At 44.8% G+C, this 21,369-nt stretch overlaps 1 protein-coding gene across 1 annotated transcript in view; it reads right to left on the bottom strand.

The window, feature by feature from the left end:
• Positions 1-12,270: 12,270 nt before the first annotated feature.
• ADTRP (androgen dependent TFPI regulating protein) overlaps positions 12,271-21,369 on the bottom strand; it is a 185,887-nt gene continuing 176,788 nt past the window's right edge. Inside the window, exons 5-6 of the mRNA XM_073676684.1 lie at positions 17,019-17,170; positions 12,271-12,583 (exon numbers count right to left, since the gene is read on the bottom strand). Of these exons, the coding sequence (XP_073532785.1) occupies positions 12,552-12,583; positions 17,019-17,170 (184 nt within the window). The 3' untranslated portion in view covers positions 12,271-12,551. The remainder of the gene's footprint in view (positions 12,584-17,018; positions 17,171-21,369) is intronic.

Consider the following 21,369-nt stretch of genomic DNA (forward strand, 5'->3'; position numbering starts at 1 on the left):
GTCACGATGAGTAATTTAGAGTAGAGAGATCTTACAGCGTCATCATTTCAACAAAGACAAGTATGTCATATTCTTCATTACTCTAATATAGATGTCACAAGGGAGGTCATCTTAACAGATGGTGTCAAGAGGACGAATCCTGAGGTGCAGTCACTGTGTGGAAAAGGTGAATACAAAGCAATAAAAAGATTAAAAATGTGAAATACGAAGAAAATATCGGCCACATCGGAGTATCACATGACAAGTCATGTGATCCGTTGGAGCGTATTTAAAGGTCCTGTTAGTACCACTCTACACGCCTCTTGAAAAAGCCAAGTGTTACCACCGGAAAAACGCGCGTCGAGGCTTTCCTTAACCTGTGTCCTGTCCCTGTGCGGTCTCCCGTAGTTCTAGGCCCTCCTATTATTGGGTAAGTGAGGTGCAATGTGGTTTAGTGATTGAATGGACCTTATCTCCTAAACACTAGTGATTTTTTATTGGTCTGACCATGTGTCCATTCCTCTGTTTCCAGCATGAGCCCTTCCTATGATCCCTGGGAGAAACTCTTTGTAGAGGCCCTTACTAACTAAATACGAGGGACAACAAGTCCGCATGTCTCAATCTGTATTTATGTGGTAAATTGTTGATGTGATGTACTTACTTTTAATGAATTATTTATGTAATAAAGTTTCTTATGCCTTTCTACTCAGCTCTTCTCCTATTTGCATAGCTTAGATTGGACTGTGCAGCAGTTCTCTGCTCAGTGGATAGATAGATTGGATCTCTGCTACTTTGCAGGGAAAAACTAAACTAATTTTGTAGGCCCTTCATTCTGAGGATTTGGGGATCTTGCCAACTGGATTCTTACCAATTAACAAATAATGGTGTATCTTACTGTTATCTCGGTGGCATCCTAGTGATAGCTGGAATAGTGGGAAAACCAGTAGTCCACTTGTGGACACAGACAGAAAAGGACCCCTGGTTAAGAACAATATATGGATCCTTTGCAGTCCAAGAGTCATCATAATGCACAATTCTACCTGCTTCAGAAGTAGAAGAGGGGATCTTTGCACCAATTGTATGTCTGCTCCTGCAGTAGCCCAATACTGAGCCTCACACTGAGAATTCTGCCTTTTTAAGGCACTAATCTCTGCCCTCCAATTTATTCTATATAAAATTATAGTATTATTTAGTATGAGGTATAGAGTGAATTCCGGGACAGGTAGAGCAGGATATCTGTGAGTTGCCGTTTAGCCAATAAAGCAGAGCAAGAAAGTATATCAGTGATTAGGTAATTGTTTTGGCAACTTCTTTTGTATAGTCCAGGAACATGCAGCATTTAATTGTCACGGGTGTGTCAGAGGTGACAGACGCCTTGCAATTGATTGCAGGAGATCTCTACGTTTGGCATTACAGACATCTTCTTAGAGGCTGGCTGTCTCTAGGACCCAGCGGCTACCTCCCTCTGGCTAATTAGCTCTCTGGCCTGGTTGTATAAATACCTGGTGTGTCTTAGAGGGTGGTGTCAGTGATATTAATTACTACTTGTGAGGCTTTAGCAAGAGCAGTACTTTGTCCTCTCTGGAGCTTGAGGCGGTATGCGCATTTGTCTGGAGTTGTCTAAAGCTAAGCAATTCCTCCCTGTTTGTCTACCCTTCTTGTTTATAGAGTTTAATGGAGATTGACTATTGTTCATCTCCTTCCTTCCCTAACCTTAGCCATACGCCAGGGAAAGTCAGGGCGAGGCACACGTGCGGCGATTGGTGAAGAACCAATATAGGGATGGTAGTTGAGACAAGGTGACACTAGACCAGACTAGGAGGTCTCCACTTCCCCCCTTTCCCTAGTGTCTTGGCTCCCTTTCCCTTTTCCCTCTGTGTTGCACTAAGTGTTTCCCACACCTGGCGTGACATTAATTTTCCAAGAGTATGTTTGTTGCCCCACAGGTCTTGGAAAGAGGGCAGTATGGAAAACTTCTCCTTTTCCTTTGTGTTAACTACTGCATAGCTCCCAGCCACTCTAGACTCAACCGAATAGTTTCAGATCTTAGGTGTTGTTTCTGCTGCTCCAAGAGGTCTACATTATGTTCCACTACCACTGCTATGTGTAGCGTCGGCGTCCCTGCCTCCTGCTAGGCAGGGACGCTGTTCCCCTCACCTCTCCACTCCGTGCCCGACGTCCTCCTCCCGCTCTGCTGGCAGCGCGCGCTGCTTCCCGGCCACTGTGCTTAGGGCGCGCGCGCGCACGCTCCCCCTCTCTTAAAGGGGCCGCACGCGCCGTCCTAAGGAGTCCCCGGCCAATGGCCGGAGGACCTCACCATATATAAGGCACCTCCTCCAAAATGGAGGTGCACGAGCAATGTTGTTGCAAAGCCTTCACTCTGCTTCAGCCCTCAGGTCCCGTTACCAGTTACCTGCCAGTCACCTGTCAGATTCCTGCTTGATACCTGCCTGATATCCGTTTACCTGCTTGCAAGCCTGCGGTCCGATGGTCTGCCTTTCGACACCTGTCAGTCTGTCTATGGACCAGCCTGCCCGCTCACCTGGGAGCGCTCATCTGCTACCTGCCTGCTAGCCTACCTGGAGGCTCCGCCGTCACTTGCCGTGACCACCTGCCTGTCCAGAGACTCTTGCCTGCTCACCTGGGAGCGCTCACCTGCTACCTGCCTGCTAGCCTACCTGGAGGCTCCGCCGTCACTTGCCGTGACCACCTGCCTGTCCAGAGACTCTTGCCTGCTCACCAGGGAGCGCTCATCTGCTACCTGCCTGCTAGCCTACCTGGAGGCTCCGCCGTCACTTGCCGTGACCACCTGCCTGTCCAGAGACTCTTGCCTGCTCACCTGGGAGCTCTCACCTGCTACCTGCCTGCTAGCCTACCTGGAGGCTCCGCCGTCACTTGCCGTGACCACCTGCCTGTCCAGAGACTCTTGCCTGCTCACCTGGGAGCACTCACCTGCTACCTGCCTGCTAGTCTACCTGGAGGCTCTGCCGTCACTTGCCGTGACCACCTGCCCGTCCAAAGACTCTCGCCCGCTCACCTGGGAGCGCTCACCAGCCACCTGCCTGCTGTCCTTCTACCCAGAGACTGTCCCTGTCACTTGCCGTGAGTACCCGTCCTTCTACCCAGAGACTGTCCCTGTCGCTTGCCGTGACTACCTGCCCTTCTACCCAGAGACTGTCCCTGTCACTTGCCGCGACTACCTGCCCTTCTACCCAGAGACTGTCCCTGTCACTTGCCGTGACTACCTGCCAGTCTTCCCTGGGAGCCACCCGCTGCCTTACAAGGACTGCCCCCTTGTATAATTGCTCAGAGGTTCCGCCTCCCAGACCCGTTACACTATGCCTCCCTCATTGTGCATGAGTATATCCCATGACTAGCATTATTCTTGGCTGCTCCAGTAATACATCCTGCCTGCACCGGCCCTACATTTGTGTGTCCATGGTGGCAGGAAGCTATATCAAACATCTACCGTTGGTGGTAAGCAACATGAAACATCTTGAGGATGTGTTTCCAGCCTATCTGATTCCAGGCTTCTTCTTCTCTAACTATAACAAGTAATGCAGACATTTTCTTGGGAAAACCTTAGCAGGCTATGATTTGGGAGCTGGCTAATGCACAAATACCTGGACACACCTATAACTTCATACATCTGAACCATTCCTGATGGACAGTCATTCAGTAAGGACTGCTTGGCACCACTGGAGTGTAAAAGTCAGAGGGGCAGGTTTTATGCTTGGATTGGGCAGGGTTCAAAATAACAATAATAAAACGCATATCTGCTATGTACCTCTTTTCATTGAATAAAATCTCTCAGTATTTGAATTTTGTACTAATCTCGGGGTGTTGATTTGTGCACTGGGAATTGTAGTTTTTGCATCAAACACGAAACGTAAATAAAACTAACTCTCTTGCAGTATTGTCCAAGCTCTCAACCAAGCAGTTAGTAGTCATAGTTGCCAACTGTAAAAGATTTCCCGAAACTCCTTGGTCAAACATGGACAAGATTCATGTAAACCCTGCCCAAAAGTGTTATTGTTGTAGAGGGACATTCCCCTGAGTGAGGTTTGGGTGTGACTTACGCATCCCCAGAAATGTTGGCAACTATGTAGTTGTGTGTCGGATAACAAGCTGGTTGACTGTTTTCAAAGAAAGTCAAGAGATGTATGAAAACAGGTTGTAACTATGTATATATGAGCTGCATAATGGCCTCTGATTATCCTGTGCTCTAAATTCAGTGGTCAATGTCTAACTTATATGGTATACTTTACAAATGTGCTCATATGCTTGTGACATGAAATTAACTATTCTCTACTATTTTCTACTATTCTCTAAATTAATGAGAGTGCTTTTTAATTTCAGTGCTAAGAGTCAAGTCAGTTAGCTCTTGCTTCAACTGATCAATTTGGTGTCATTTTATAAAAAATGATGGCTAAAGCACCTCATAGGTTTTATATATAGTGTATACATGGTTAGTGATTTACATATGACTAGTGTTGAGTAGTGTTGAGCGATACCTTCCGATATCAGGAAATATCGTATCGGATTGGATCGGGCCGATACCCAAAAAGTATCGGATATCGCCGATTCCGATACCGGAAACCAATGCAAGTCAATGGGACACAAATATCGGAATGAAAATAAACCCTTTCTTTCCTTGTAGGTTAATTCTACATGAAGGAAAACAACTAAGAATAATGTAGAATGACATGAAAAGCCGGCAATTCAGCAGCGGCATTCACCGGTACCCGACAATTTACAACAGAAAGAATAGAGCATCACACATAGATTAGATAGATAGAAACATGTCAGTCACATATATATGAAGTACAGTGACAGTGCTGCTTACTGTACTTGTCATTTAGTGTAAAGGATTTATTAAAAAAAATATTAGTGTTTTCGTGCACCGTCTCTTTAAAAAAGCCGGCCGGCAATTCAGCAGCGGTACCCGACAATTTATAACAGACAGAATAGAGCTTCACACATAGATTAGATAGATAGAAACATGTCAGCCACATATATAAGAAGTACAGTGACAGTGTTGCTTACTGTACTTGTCATTTAGTGTAAAGGATTTATTTAAAAAAATAATAGTGTTTTCATGCACCGTCTCTTTAAGAAAGCCGGCCGGCAATTCAGCATCTGTACCCGACAATTTAGAATAGAAAGAATAGAGAATCACACATAGATTAGATAGATAGAAACATGTCAGTCACATATATATGAAGTACAGTGATAGTGTTGATTACTGTACTTGTCATTTAGTGTTAAAATAAAGGATTTATTTAAAAAAAAATTGGCGTGGGGTTCCCCTTAATTTTAGGCTCTAGCGGAGGTTAAGCAGACAGCTGGGGCAAATGTTTGAAGCCTGGGAAGGGGGTAATACCCACGGAGCTTCCCAGGCTACTAATATCAGCCCCCAGCTGAATACCTAGCCTTTACTAGCTATTAAAATGGGGGAACCCCCCAAAAAAAATAACGTGGGGTCCCCCCTAATTTAATAGCTAGCACAGGCTAGGCAGACAGCTGGGGGCTGATATTAATAGCCCAGGAAGGGTGCCATGAATATTGGCCCCCTCCCAGGCTAGAAACACCAGCCGTCAGCCGCCCCAGAAATGGCGCATCCATAGGATGCGCCAATTCTGGCACTTAGCCTCGCTCTTCCACGCTGCCCTGGTGCGGTGGCAGGGGGTAATAGGGTTGGGGTTGATGTCAGCTTATAATGCCAGCTGACATCAAGCCCAGGTTAGTAATGGAGAGGCGTCTATAAGACACCCCCATTACTAACCCCATAGTCAAAGTTAAAGAAAAACACAAACACCCAGAATAAAGTCCTTTAATTGAAATAAAGACACAATCCTTTATTGTTCTAAATTAAACCATACTTACCATCACGCCCATTCCAGCTGAAGCCAACGATCTCCTGCAATAAAAGTAAAATAATAAAGCAACCTCATCCTTACCTTTCCATGGTTCCCACGACAGCTTCAGCTCTGCTACATCGAGATGACAGGCTGGACCGCAGCAGAACGCTGCCATCCAGCCTGTCATCCCACAGACACTGAGAAGCGCAGGCATGCTTGCTCTCCTCAGTGTCTCTCTGTGACGTCATCCAGATGAGCCGAGTTCATGTCCAATGAACTCAGCTCACCTCATGCACGTCACTGACAGCGTGGGAAAATTCTCACGCTGAAGTGCTGAGTGCAGGAGAATTTTCCCACGCTGTCAGTGACGTACATGAGGTGAGCTGAGTTCATTGGACATGACCTCGGCTCATCTGGATGCCGTCACAGCCAGACACTGAGGAGTGGAAGTATGCCTGCGCTTCTCAGTGTCTGCGGGATGACAGGATGGATGGCAGCGTTCTGCTGCGGTCCAGCCTGTCATCTCGATGTAGCAGAGCTGAAGCTGTCGTGGGAGCCATGGAAAGGTAAGGATGATGTTGCTTTATTATTTTACTTTTATTGCAGGAGATCGTTGGCTTCAGCTGGAATGGGCGTGATGGTAAGTATGGTTTAATTTAGAACAATAAAGAATTGTGTGTTTATTTCAATTAAAGGACTTTTTTCTGGGTGTTGTGTTTTTTTAAATACTTTACTAGAAATTCATGGTGGTCATGTCTAATATTGGCGTGACCCCATGAATTTCGGGCTTAGGGCCAGCTGATAATGCCAAGCTGGCCTTAACCCCTTTATTACCCAGTGAGCCACCGCACCAGGGCCCTGGATGAGTTGGGTACAGCGCCAGAAGATGGCGCTTCTATGAACGCGCCATTTTCTGGGGCGGCTGCGGACTGCAATTTGCAGCGGGGGTGGCCCAGAAAGCTTGGGCCTCCCTGCGCTGCGGATTCCAGCCCCCAGCTGCCTAGTTGTATCTGGCTGGGCACAAAAATAGGGCAAAGCCCCACGCATTTTTTTTTTAAATTATTTCATGAAATTCATGGAATAATTAAGAAAAAAAGGGCTTCCCTATATTGTTGTGTCCAACCAGGTACAAATAGGCAGCTGGTGGTTGGGGGCAGCCCATTCCTGCCTGCTGTACCTGGCTGGACACAAATATAGTGCGAAGCCCCACGTCAATTTTTTTTTAATTATTTCATGAAATAATTTTTTTAAAAAAGGGCTTCCCTATATTGTTGTGTCCGGCCAGGTACAAATAGGCAGCTGGTGGTTGGGGGCAGCCTGTTCCTGCCTGCTGTACCTGGCTGGACACAAATATAGGGCGAATCCCCACGTCAATTTTTTTTAAAATAAATCCTTTATTTTAACACTAAATGACATTTGAGGAGTTAATAAAGATGCAGTCCCTAAATTATTATTTATTTTTTAATTAATTTTTCCCAAAACTTTTGACGTGGGCTTCGCCATATTTTTGTATGCCAGCCAGGTACAGCATCCAGCTTCTATGAACGCGCCATTTTCCGGGGTGGCTGCGGACTGCAATTTTCAGCAGGGGGGGGGGGGGGGCAGAAAGCTTGGGCCTCCCTGCGCTGCAGATTCCATCCCCCAGCTGCCTAGTTGTACCTGGCTGGACACAAAAATAGGGAGAAGCTTCAAGTATTTTTTTTTTTTAATTATTTCATGAAATTCATGAAATAATTAAGAAAAAAAGGGCTTCCCTATATTGTTGTGTCCAACCAGGTACAAATAGGCAGCTGGTGGTTGGGGGCAGCCCGTTCCTGCCTGCTGTACCTGGCTGGACACAAATATAGTGCGAAGCCCCACGTCAATTTTTTTTAAATCATTTCAGGAAATTCATGAAATAATTAAAAAAAATTGATGTGGGGCTTCGCCCTATATTTGTGTCCAGTCAGGTACAGCAGGCAGGAACGGGCTGCCCCCAACCACCAGCTGCCTATTTGTACCTAGCCGGACACAACAATATAGGGAAGCCCTTTTTTTCTTAATTATTCCATGAATTTCATGAATTTAAAAAAAAAAACGTGGAGCTTCGCCCTATTTTTGTGTCCAGCCAGGTACAACTAGGCAGCTGGGGGCTGGAATCTGCAGCGCAGGGAGGCCCAAGCTTTCTGGGCCCCACCCGCTGCAAATTGCAGTCCGCTGCCGCCCCGGAAAATGGCGCGTTCATAGAAGCGCCATCTTCTGGCGCTGTACCCAACTCATCCAGGGCCCTGGTGCGGTGGCTCACTGGGTAATAAAGGGGTTAAGGCCAGCTTGGCATTATCAGCTGGCCCTAAGCCCGAAATTCATGGGGTCACGCCAATATTAGACATGACCACCATGAATTTCTAGTAAAGTATTTAAAAAAAACACAAACACCCAGAAAAAAGTCCTTTAATTGAAATAAACACACAATTCTTTATTGTTCTAAATTAAACCATACTTACCATCACGCCCATTCCAGCTGAAGCCAACGATCTCCTGCAATAAAAGAAAAATAATAAACCAACCTCATCCTTACCTTTCCATGGCTCCCACGACGGCTCCAGCTCTGCTACATCGAGATGACAGGCTGGACCGCAGCAGAACGCTGCCATCCAGCCTGTCATCCCGCAGACACTGAGAAGCGCAGGCATACTTCCACTCCTCAGTGTCTGGCTGTGACGGCATCCAGATGAGCCGACAATGAACTCGGCTCACCTCATGTACGTCACTGACAGCGTGGGAGAATTCTCCTGCACTCAGCGCTTCAGCGTGAGAATTTTCCCACGCTGTCAGTGACGTGCATGAGGTGAGGTCATGTCCAATGAACTCGGCGCACCTCATGCACGTCACTGACAGCGTGGGAAAATTCTCACGCTGAAGCGCTGAGTGCAGGAGAATTTTCCCACGCTGTCAGTGACGTGCATGAGGTGAGCTGAGTTCATTGGACATGACCTCCGCTCATCTGGATGCCGTCACAGCGAGACACTGAGGAGCGCAAGCATGCCTGCGCTTCTCAGTGTCTGCGGGATGACAGGCTGGATGGCAGCGTTCTGCTGCGGTCCAGCCTATCATCTCGATGTAGCAGAGCTGAAGCTGTCCTGGGAACCATGGAAAGGTAAGGATGAGGTTGCTTTATTATTTTACTTTTATTGCAGGAGATCGTTGGCTTCAGCTGGAATGGGCGTGACTGTAAGTATGGTTTAATTTAGAACAATAAAGAATTGTGTCTTTATTTCAATTAAAGGACTTTTTTCTGGGTGTTTGTGTTTTTTTTAAATACTTTACTAGAAATTCATGGTGGTCATGTCTAATATTGGCGTGACCCCATGAATTTTGGGCTTAGGGCCAGCTGATAATGCCAAGCTGGCCTTAACCCCTTTATTACCCAGTGAGCCACCGCACCAGGGCCCTGGATGAGTTGGGTACAGCGCCAGAAGATGGCGCTTCTATGAACGCGCCATTTTCCGGGGCGGCTGCGGACTGCAATTTGCAGCGGGTGGGGCCCAGAAAGCTTGGGCCTCCCTGCGCTGCGGATTCCAGCCCCCAGCTGCCTTGTTGTACCTGGCTGGACACAAAAATAGGGCGAAGCCCCACGTATTTTTTTTTTATAATTATTTCATGAAATTCATGGAATAATTAAGAAAAAAAGGGCTTCCCTATATTGTTGTGTCCGGCTAGGTACAAATAGGCAGCTGGTGGTTGGGGGCAGCCCGTTCCTGCCTGCTGTACCTGACTGGACACAAATATAGGGCGAAGCCCCACATAATTTTTTTTGAATTATTTCATGAATTTCCTGAAATAATTAAAAAAAAATTGACGTGGGGCTTTGCACTATATTTGGGTCCAGCCAGTTACAGCAGGCAGGAACGGGCTGCCCCCAACCACCAGCTGCCTATTTGTACCTGGTTGGACACAACAATATAGGGAAGCCCTTTTTTTCTTAATTATTCCATGAATTTCATGAAATAATTTAAAAAAAAAAAACGTGGAGCTTCTCCCTATTTTTGTGTCCAGCCAGGTACAACTAGGCAGCTGGGGGATGGAATCTGCAGCGCAGGGAGGCCCAAGCTTTCTGCCCCCCGCTGAAAATTGCAGTCCGCAGCCGCCCCGGAAAATGGCGCGTTCATAGAAGCTGGATGCTGTACCTGGCTAGCATACAAAAATATGGCGAAGCCCACGTCAAAAGTTTTGGGAAAAATTAATTAAAAAATAAATAATAATTTAGGGACTGCATCTTTATTAACTCCTCAAATGTCATTTAGTGTTAAAATAATGGATTTATTTAAAAAAAAAATGGCGTGGGATCCCCCATAATTTTAGTCTCTAGCGGAGGTTAAGCAGACGGCTGGGGCAGATGTTTGAAGCCTGGGAAGGGGGTAAAACCCACGGAGCTTCCCAGGCTACTAATATCAGCCCCCAGCTGAATACCTAGCCTTTACTAGCTATTAAAATGGGGGACCCCCCCAAAAAAAATGATGTGGGGTCCCCCCTATTTTAATAGCTAGCAAAGGCTAGGCAGACAGCTGGGGGCTGATATTAATAGCCCAGGAAGGGTGCCATGAATATTGGCCCCCTCCCAGGCTAGAAACACCAGTCGTCAGCCGCCCCAGAATTGGCGCATCCATAGGATGCGCCAACTCTGGCACTTAGCCTCGCTCTTCCACGCTGCCCTGGTGCGGTGGCAGGGGGTAATAGTGGTGGGGTTCATGTCAGCGCCAGCTGCCATGAAGCCCAGGTTAGTAATGATGGGCGTCTATAAGACACCCCCATTACTAACCTACAAAGTGTTAAAAAGAAAAAACACACACTACACCCAGAAAAAAATAATTTATTTGAAATAAAACACACAATTTTATTTAATTCTTAGTTTACTAAAAATAATAGTTACCTGTCCACGTTCCTGCGCTGATCTCCCATGCACAGCTGTCACATCTGGAGATGGTGACAGCTGTGCATGGCTGCTGTAAGCTCACGCTGCCGGGAACACGTCCGCTCCCGGCAGCGGGAGCCACTGACTGAGGTCACCGGAGTGCATTCAGTCAGCGCAGCTCCGGAGACCTCCTTTACGGCACTGCTGTACCGTGGGAATTTCTCACTATACAGCAGGGCCGTAAAGCAGCTAACCGGAGCAGCGCTGCCTGAACTCCGGTGAACCCGCTTATGCTGTCATTCTAGCGGCGGCAGCGGTTCAGAGCGGTCACATTCTATGTGGCTGCTCTGAACTGGAGATCTTCGTGGGACACTCGTGGACTACTACGGAGGGGTAAGGATAAGGTTGTGGTTTATTATTTTATATTTTATTACAGGAGATCGATGGCTTCGGGGAATTAGGTGTCTTGGTGAGTATAGGTGTAGTTTTTTATTTTTTACTTTATTTTAGGTGGCGATCGGCGGGGACAGGTAATGTATGAACTAATTTCTTTTAGGTAACCACTGGCCACCAATGACATGTATTTAACATTTATTGGGGACACAGTAGGGCAATTTAAATAGCAGGATCAGTCTGATGGGAACTACTGCTCCCATCGAGCTGATCCTGCTGGCAGGAGTGGACGGGGGACAGACATAGGCCGATGGGAGTAGTAGTGTCACATCGGCCTATGTCTGCCTGCACGCACACACACCGCACACACCCGCACACATCGCACACACACCCCGCACACACACCCCGCACACATCGCACAGACACCGCGCACACCCGCACAAACATCGCGCACACACCCCGCACACACACCCCGCACACACACTAATCATGACGGGTCTGGGAGGTGAGGCTGACCTGTGCGGCCGTGGGAAAGTTCATGTGAGTTCATGCAGTCAAGCATGAACTCACATGAACCCTCTGAGGGCAACGCGGCGACTTCAAATGAACAGCTGATCGGCATCACCTGATACCTCAGCTGTTCATTTGAAATAACCGGCGGGAAAGCGCAGCACAGAACGGGAAAGCCGGCGGTGAAGTCTTTTCACTGCCGGCTTCCCCGCCCGGGTCCTTCGCTCCCCGCTCCTTGGAGCTGCGCTCCCCGCCCGGTCCTAATTAACGATCGGGATGGGAGGTGGCGAGGGGAGCGGAGGATCGGGGTGGGAGGCTGCGGGGAAGCAGTATGGGGCTGTGTGACTGTTTAAAAGCCGGCGGCTTTATACCGCCCGCCGGCTTTTAAACAATCAGGAGAATTCTCCCCCGCTGGGATGGCATTCTGATGACAGGCTGGATCGCGCTGCCATCCAACTTGTCATCCTTCACAGACACTACAGAGCGCAGGCATTATGGGAACTTCCGATTCCGGTATCCGATATTGTAAAAGTATCGGAATTAAGTATCGGAATTCCGATACCGCGAATATCGGCCGATACCCGATATTACAGTATCGGAATGCTCAACACTACATATGACTCTTTATCTTAAGGTAATAGATGCTTGGACAAGTGACTAGAGTCACATAACATTGTCTTCGCAGTTAAGAACATTTGAAAATGAGAATAATGAGTTCACGAAGCACAAATTATAGCTTTTTTCATGGATTTGAAGGACTGGGCTTATGCTTTGACTGTTTCTTTTTTCTTTAACGGGCCAATTTCACATGCTGTCAGTTATGACTGATTGCTACTGAACTGAGCATTACAGAAAAGGGATATGTTAACACGTCCTGTTTCTTCTCTCCCTTGGAGGCTTTGACTTGTATGGAAGGGTCAGATTTTCATTTTCTTGTTTTGTACTTCACCTGCTTAGATGAAAAGAGAAAAAAAAAAAGTTTTGTTAATATAAATCTGTAGTATAAATTTACTGCCCCTCCCACTCCATTCTAATTAAATGATGGAGTGTCAGGGTAAGCATAACCCGTTACTACTATTATTTGTAAGAAATGGGCACAGATGTAATATGGTTGATGCATGGCAGAAATATTATGTCTCATACTGTGATATATACTGATATTAGAGGTCTTCAAGGAACACAGTACTCTATAAAATATTAGAGGTACGGAAATCACTCATTTTTTTCTGTTCTCAAATATCCTTGTTAGGCAGTTTTCTTTGGATGACCGACCTTAAATGGGAAATGAATTAAAGGGATTTTCAACCTTCAACTTCTTTAAATCACCATGCAACCGACTCTAAAATATAAAATCATACTCACCTTCCCAAAGCCACTATTCCTCTTCCAAAAGGGCCCGGGTCCCCTGCAAGTCTCTGCGCAGGAATGAGCATATAACTGCTGCAGTCAATCACTGGCTGCAGTGATGATCAGAATAAGGCCACGACCCCACTATCAGTATTTGGTCAGTATTCGGTCAGTATTTTTTCTCAGGAGTGGGAGTCAAAACCAGGTGAGGAACAATCATAGAAACGGTATAATAGAAACAAGTCACCAATTCTACATTTATCACCCACTCCTGGTTTTGGCTCCCACTCCTGAGAAAAAATACTGACCGAATACTGACCAAATACTGATAGTGGGGCCGTGGCCTTAGAGGAAAAGAAGCACGTATTGGTAAGTATGATTTCTTTTTTTTTCTCTGTTCTTATTGCAAACATTATGAAGAAAAAGAAGTATGCAAATGCATTCGGATCACCATATAAAAAAATCTTTATTACAAATCACATAAAGGAGAAATAAAAGACACCCAAAAATATAAAAAAAACAAAAAAAACAATGGGCTATACGTGTACAAATTAGGTGTGTCCAAGAGAAGACTGCACCTATCCTCATTGCAATGCAATACATGTAGATTTCTGCAAACTTCACAAGTTTGAGCATTTAAAACTGGCTATCTTATGGAGTAGTGGCTGCAAAGATGAGAAAATGTACTTTCTATCTTTTAATTCCTTCTCTCTGTTGAGGAGATATTAGTTTATACATTTTAGGCTCTAATTTATGTAAAGTTGAACTGGGTGTTACCAGAGATTTGTCTTTGAAGGCGTGCACTTCTTTTGCATGAGGTTGACTAATCATAAGGCAGCATCATGCAGGGGAGAAAAAAATAAGCCATCCTCTCTTCACTAAACTCTGCAGCCACTGTGTAGTGATACAGCAGAGCTAAATGATGTACCATTACACATACTTAGAGATCTCATCTCAAGGCAGTCAGTGTGGGGGGAGGGTGAGAGCTGACATCAAGGGTTTGTAATGATACAGCACTCCTGTATCTTTACACAGTAGCTAATCAGTTATGAGTCATTACAAACACTTCCAGACCTCATTTCATAGTGCTGTCAGCTTTCACCCTCCCCCCCACCCACACTGACTGCCATGAGATGAGGTCTGGAAGTGTTTCCAATGACACATAACTCAGCTCTGCTGTATTTATACACAGTAACAGGAGAGATTAGTGAGGTGAGAAGTGCATGTTCTTTTCTCCTCACATGATGCTGCCTGCTTATGATTGGTCAACTTCATACAGGAGAAAAAGTACCAACTATCCAAAATTCCACAATGTTTATCAGATACTGTATATACTTCTTTTCTCCCTCTTCTCCTTTCTAAAGCTAAACAATTAAAAATATTTATTTTTTTACCATCTCACTCACCAAACCCCTCCACAAGTTCTGTCAACCATTTCCTATTTTTTCCAGTCTCATAAGTCTATTACCCCTCATAACTTTTGACTCTACCCCATGTTTCAAAGTGTAGATTAAACATGTTAACCACTTGCAATCCTCCAGCGTCATTGCACTTGTTTAGGTGAGTGCTGCAGGTGAGTGCTGATTCATGTATAATATTACACAAGATGGGCATTCCAGGATTGAGATTCTGTTTTCAGTTCTTCATTGGCATACAGTACTCTAAAAAGTCACATTAGCTTGTATACAATCTTCTAACACCTTTTGAGCATCTTGTGCTCTTACTCATAGCATGTATATGCAGATGACATTATCTTTCAAACCACATTTTCAGATATTTACTATTTCCTGTCACCTTGATTTAAAAAATATTTCTTGAATTTGCTCTTACCTCAGTTTTGAACCAAGAAGTAATTTCCTGACTAGACTATTGCAACTTCCTTCTCTGTGTCCTACTATTTAACAGTCTTGCAGCCCTCAAATCAACTCTGCTGCCTGATTAATCAGCCTCAACTTACAGTGGGGAAAAAAGTATTTGGTATTTGAAAAAAATTTCTTTGCAAATCAGACAATGTGATTTTCAGGATTTGTTTTCTCATTTTGTCTCTCATAGTTGAGGTCTACCTATGATGTCAATTACAGGCTGCTATCATCTTTTTAAGTGGGAGAACTTGCACAATTGGTGGCTGACTAAATACTTTTTTCCCCTTTGTATCTGCCAATCCCTTATCTTGCTGCTCATTGCCCAGAGAATTCAGCACAAAATTCTACCCTAGCATATATCCCTGATCTAATCTTCCATTATCTCCCCACGTCTATTTGCAGGTGCTCAGATCTTTGCTCTCCTCTTTTCTGCTCCTCACATAGTTGGTGCCACCCTGCATCCCCATGCTCTTGAACTCACTAAACTTACTGAACACACTTTTTCCCACCTCCAAAACCAACTTAAAACCCACCTCTTCATAAAATCCTACAATCCTTCACTTATTGTCTTTTCCTGCTTTCCCTGTAGACTGTAAGGCCCTCTTGGGCAGGGTCCCCTCTCACTATGAACCAGTCATATTTATTGTACTTGTTTTCTATATTATGTTATATACTACAGTATGATAGAAATCATATTCTATGTATGTTTTGTAATATAGACAATTTGGAATTTTTTCTACAGCACCATGCAGTTAAGGGAGCATTAATATAATAAGAGTAATATGGCATATAGTGCTTAAACACAGGCATTAACTTTTAGTAAGAAGACATAAACCACACTCCATATTGTCATATGGAGTTAAATATGATTATACTATTTAGCTATTTTGAATAAAACAAGACTGACTTCACCAATTACAAATAACCTACTAGTTAAAGGGGTTGTCCACTACTTTGACATTGATGCCCTGTATGATCGGCCAGGGTCCCACACACTGAACTGAATGGGAGGCAGATGTGCAGTTACAAGCAGCAGCCACTTCAACTTGATGGCCAAGCACCACAGATAAGGACTTCCGGCCGGCAGCTGCTACCTCCAGCACCGATAACAGCTGATCGGCGGGGGTGCCGCGTGCGGGACCCAGGCTGATCATACATTGATGCCCTATCCTACGGACAGGGCATCAATGTCAAAGTGTTACGGATCCGGGTGGTGAAACCTCTGTGCTGTGATACAAGCAGGGACCAGAGGGGCATAACTAAGTGCCTACCCGGACCGACCCTGGCTACATGGCGGCTTAGTCGACTCCGTGAACCAAGGAGGGACCGGGAAGGTGAACCAGGTGCCACTCTGGGACCGACCTTGTGTGAGAGCAGGTGACTCCCACGGGACTGATGGCCGAGGCACAGCAGATGAGCATGGCTGGTAGACAGGCAGGTGATGCGGGTAGACAGGCACGGCCGATAGGCAAGCAGGCGGGCACGGCTGATAGACAAGCTGGTGGGCACTGGAACCTGAGAACTGAGGAAAGTATTAGCACACAAACAACAATCTTGCACAGGCACCTCCATTTTGGAGGAGGTTCCTTATATAAGGGAAGTCCTCCGACCATTGGCCGGGGACTCTTTAGGACGGCGCGCGCAAGCGCCCTAAGCACAGTGTCCGGGGAACTGCGCGCGGTGCGCGCACCCCGGGCGGACGCAGGGGGGAAGCCAGAGGACGCCGGACCGGGACCCCGGCGGTGAGGGGATCGGCGTCTCTGCCCAGCAGGAGGTAGAGACGCCGATGCTACACAAAGTAGTGGACAACTTCTTTAAGTTTGTTAAAAGGTAATGTGTGTGATACCCCAACTGTGATAGTTTATCTCAGACCACACATGCTTTTTTTCTTTTTGGAGTAAAGCAGTTCATAAGAATTGTTAATGAATACACTTTTCTAGACTTCAAATAGCTAGACTTCCAAAAAGAAATCAAAGTTGCCATGAATAAAAGTCATGCTCGACCTAACAACTCCTTTGGGCAAACCATAAGAATGCTTGTTGCAGTTGATTTTTGCAAGTTTACAGTTTGATATAAAGCAATGGTGAATAATTTGGCACACTTGGTCAACATGTTTATTGAAATGATATTAATATTGATTATGACTCTTTTCAAAATAAAGAAAAAAAAACTTACCCCACACTACATAATTCAGTGCTTCCCCAAGAATATAGACAAAAGCAGCCAATATGTGACTGCTTAATAAAAATATCAGAAATCCAAAGGGGGAAAGTAATCCAAGAAAAGGATAAACCCAGTTTCCATCTACGAAGAAAATCCATATTATCCTAAAAGATATAAAATAAAAATAAAATTAACTATATGAAGAAATTAAAATGTAAAAGCTGTTCAAATGTAACACTAAAATAAGACATCTGCAGTGGCATGTAAAAGTTTGGGCACCCCTGAACAAAATTACTGTTATTACAGTTAAGCGAGTTGAAGATGAAATGATCTCTAAAAGACCTACATTTAAAGATGACATATTTCCTTTGTATTTTAGGCAAAAAAATATATTGTGATTTTTTACATAATAAAAATTACAAAAAGGAAAATGGGTATATGCAAAAGTTTGGGCACCCTTGGAGATTTGTGTGCTCAGATAACTTTGACCAAGGTTTCAGGCCTTAATTAGTCTCTTAGGGTTATGGCTTGCTCACTATCATCGTTAGGAAAGGCCAGGTGATACAAATTTACCAGCTTTATAAAAACCCAGCATCCTCTAACCTTGTGCCAAAAAACAGCAGCCATGGGTTCTTTTAAGCAGCTGCCTAGCACTCTGAAAATGAAAATGGTGAAGACTCACAAAACAAGAGAAGACTATAAGAAGATAGCAAAGAGTTTTCAAGTTGCCCTTTCCTCAGTTTGAAATGTAATTAAGAAATGGCAGTTAACAGGAACAGTGGAGGTCAAGATAAGGTCTGGAAGACCAAGCAAAATTCAGTGAGAGCTGCTCGTAGGATTGCTAGAGAGGCAAATCAGAACCTCCGCATGACTGCAAAATACCTTCAGAAAGATTTAGCAGACTCTTCAGTTGTCTTACATTATTTTAATGTTCAGAGACACCTGCACAAATATGGCCTTTATGGAAGAGTCATCAGAAGAAAACCTCTCCTGCATCCTCACCATAAAATTCAGTGTGAGAAGTATTCAAAAGAACATCTAAACGAGCCTGATGTATTTTGGAAACAAGTCCTGTGGACCGATGAGGTTAAAATAGAACTCTTTGGTCACAATGATCAAAGGTATGTTGGAGAAAAAGTGCACAGAATTTCAGGAAAAGAACATCTCGTAGACCATTAAGAATGAGGGTGGATCAATCATGCTTTGGGGTTGTGTTGCAGCCAATGGCACGGGGAACATTTTCACGGGTAGAGGGAGGAATGGATTCAATGAAATTTCAACAAATTCTTGATTTTGGTGCAAACATACCATCTGTAAAAAAGCTGAAGTTGAAAAGAGAATGGCTTCTTCAAATGGTTAATGATCCTAAACCCACGTCAAAATCCACAATAGACTCCTCAAAAGGCACAAGCTAAAGGTTTAACATTGGCCCTCAAAGTCAACTGATCGGAACATCATTGAAAATCTGTGGCAAGACCTCAAAATATTAGTGCATGCAAGGCAACCCGGGAATCTCACAGAACTGGAATATTTTTCCAAGGAAGAAGGGATCTGGCTACAAAAAGCGTTTACAAGCTGTGAAACTTTCAAAAGGGGGTGCTATTGGTGCTAACCATGCAGGATGCCCAACCTTTTGCATTGGTCCATTTTCCTTTTTGTAATTTTAAAAATGTAAAAGGTGAAAACATTTTTTTTTTGCTTAAAATATAATGTAAATGTATCATCTTTAACTATAGGCCTTTTATACGTAGATCACTTCATCTTCAACTTGCTTAACTATTCACAATATCAGTAATTTTCACCAGGGGTGCCCAAACGTTTACATGCCACTGTATGTATATACCCACCTCGGATCCAATGCTGCTTGAAGGGGTTGTTCAAAATAATTAAAAGCTTCACACAGGAGCAATACATTCAAAGTAAGTACATATTCTCCTCAACATTGAAACTACAATACTAAGAAGGAAAAGTGATGAAATAATGGAAATCCCAGGATGGAATGATGTTAATGATATCCAAATGATGAAAAAATGGAAACAATTTTTAAAACATCTCGATTTCTTTAGTATCGAGTGTGAGCGCCACATGAAGAAATACACTCACTTATACGCCTCGGCTGCTATCAATGAGGTTAGTAATGGTTGTCTGTAGAATGGGATATGGGAAAGAAAAAAGACCTCTCAGCCGCCAAAAAGCGTCAAATAGTGCAAAGCTTTAGGTATGAAAACATTAGATATTTCACGAAATTTAAGCATGATTATTGTACTGTAAAGAGATTTCTGGCTGACAGACGAGTTTGTGCAGATAAAGGCATAATGAGGAAGGTTTCTGCCAGACAAATTCATCAGATTAATAGAACAGTTGATAAAATACCATTACAAAGCAGCAAACAGTTATTTGAAGCTGCTGATGCCTCTGGAGTCCTGCAAACCTCAAGGTGCAGGATCCTGCAGAGACTTGCAGTTGTTCATAATATTACTATTTGGCCATCCCTAAACAGAAACTGTTACAGTGAGCCCAGACATACATGAAGACTAATATTAAAGCAGTCTTGTTCACTGATGAGTGCCATGCAATCGTGAATGGCTACCATGTTCCAACGAGGCAGCTGTAGGGGTGTGACAGGGGCTGTCATATGCCTCTCCCTCTTGAGACAGTGTTTGTATAAAGTGTGTGATTTTATTCCATTTTTGTGATTGTAATGTAAAATGTGAAACTCCATTAAATCTTATAGGCACCAATGTGCACAGTTAATGTAACGTATTGTGATTAATGTGTAATGTTTTTATGTGTGACATATAGGGAAAGTCTAGAGTTAAATATAGGACATAGGTATAGCATTGTTATGAACTGACCTGGGTTGGAGTAGTGGTATTGCAACCACTAGGGGCAACACTGTCAGGGAGCGTAGTCGGGAATCAGCCAGAGGTCGGTACACGGGAGCAGCAGTATAGTTTGAAGGATAAAAGCAGGTTGTGTAGTGTATTGAGGAATCAGTCACAGGTCAGTACAGGGGAGCAGAGTTCTAGACGAAACAGCAGGTGAAAGGAGAGGTTGACTAAAGGCTGGGAGCTCAATAATCTCGCAAAGAAGGACGTGCAATGCCAGGTTTAAGTAGGGTGTTCAATAAGGAGATTATAGGGTGGAGGCAATCAGGAACAACACATGTACTAATATCTGGTTTAGCAAGGAACTGTCTAGCGAACTGAATAGCTAAAAGGGAAGAGCTGCCACCTGGTGCACAAGAGCTGCTGGGTTTGAGTCCTGACAAGCATAGGACTTAGAGATTAAGTTAGAAAGGGAAAGATTCACTTGGGGGCATACTAGTTGTATGAAGTAAATTGCACAGGCTAGGACACAGTTATATGTTTGGGATCGGCCCCATCATGGGAGGAGGCAGAGTTAGTTAAAAAGGGGAGCACTTCCTGGTTTTAGTCAGATAGAGAGATAGAATTGGAGATTATATGGAGGAATAGCTTTAGCAAGAGTTCAAGGCCAGAGGGCTGGAGGGCACAACAAGTACAAACTGTTCGGGCAGCATGAGAACATCGGCCACTGTTTTCTGGGGACATCCCTGCAATGTTCGGGGCCTACAGTCAGAACTAGACATGGGGAAGTGTGTCTTATTCAATTCCCATAAGGGGAAGCTGGACAGAGAGATGTAGGAGCTGCGGGTCCAGATAGAGTATCCCATGGGTCACGGGTAGTGTTGAGCCACCCCCGTAGTGTTCGAGTTCGGTTCGGTTCGTCGAACACCCGTGTGTTCGCCGAACTGTTCGTCGAACACCTTCGAACACCGTTAAAACCAATGGCAGGCAAACAAAAACACATAGAAACACATAGAAAACACCTTCAAAGGTGTCCAAAAGCTGACAAACTGCTCAGAAGACACAACTAACACATGGAAAAGTGACAAGTACATATAGTCATGCGAAAATAAAAGAGGTGGAGGAGTAAAAGGAGGGGGAGACACAGATATAGGCATGTCATGCCCTTCTAGAATCCAAAAAGTGAGAAGCCGACACGGCCAGTCCGCTCCTGCCCGTGCCACCTCCGTGTCGCCGGGTTTGTGCCAGAGCCGCGGTGAACCCTGATGGCCAGCCCCCCTCTCCCAATACTGGTGCCTGTCCGCTGGTGGGTCGAGCGAGCCCCCCTGTGGTGGAGGCAGCTCTAAGCTTTTTAATTTAAATTGTCTCTCTAATTTGAATGAATACACTTTAAATCCATTTCCAAGGATCTATTGGAGGGCAAGTCTCATGCCAGCAGCCGCGTAATTCCAGCTCCAGTAGCGTCCACTAAAGCTGCTGCAGTTAAAAAGCTTTTATAAGGATCGAGCTCGGCTGTCCACCGCAAGGCATCCTAC

The sequence above is a fragment of the Phyllobates terribilis genome, unplaced genomic scaffold (assembly GCF_046119375.1).
Source record: "Phyllobates terribilis strain yellow unplaced genomic scaffold, ASM4611937v1 Scaffold_4__5_contigs__length_816908805, whole genome shotgun sequence".
In the NCBI taxonomy this organism is placed as follows: Eukaryota; Metazoa; Chordata; class Amphibia; order Anura; family Dendrobatidae; genus Phyllobates; species Phyllobates terribilis.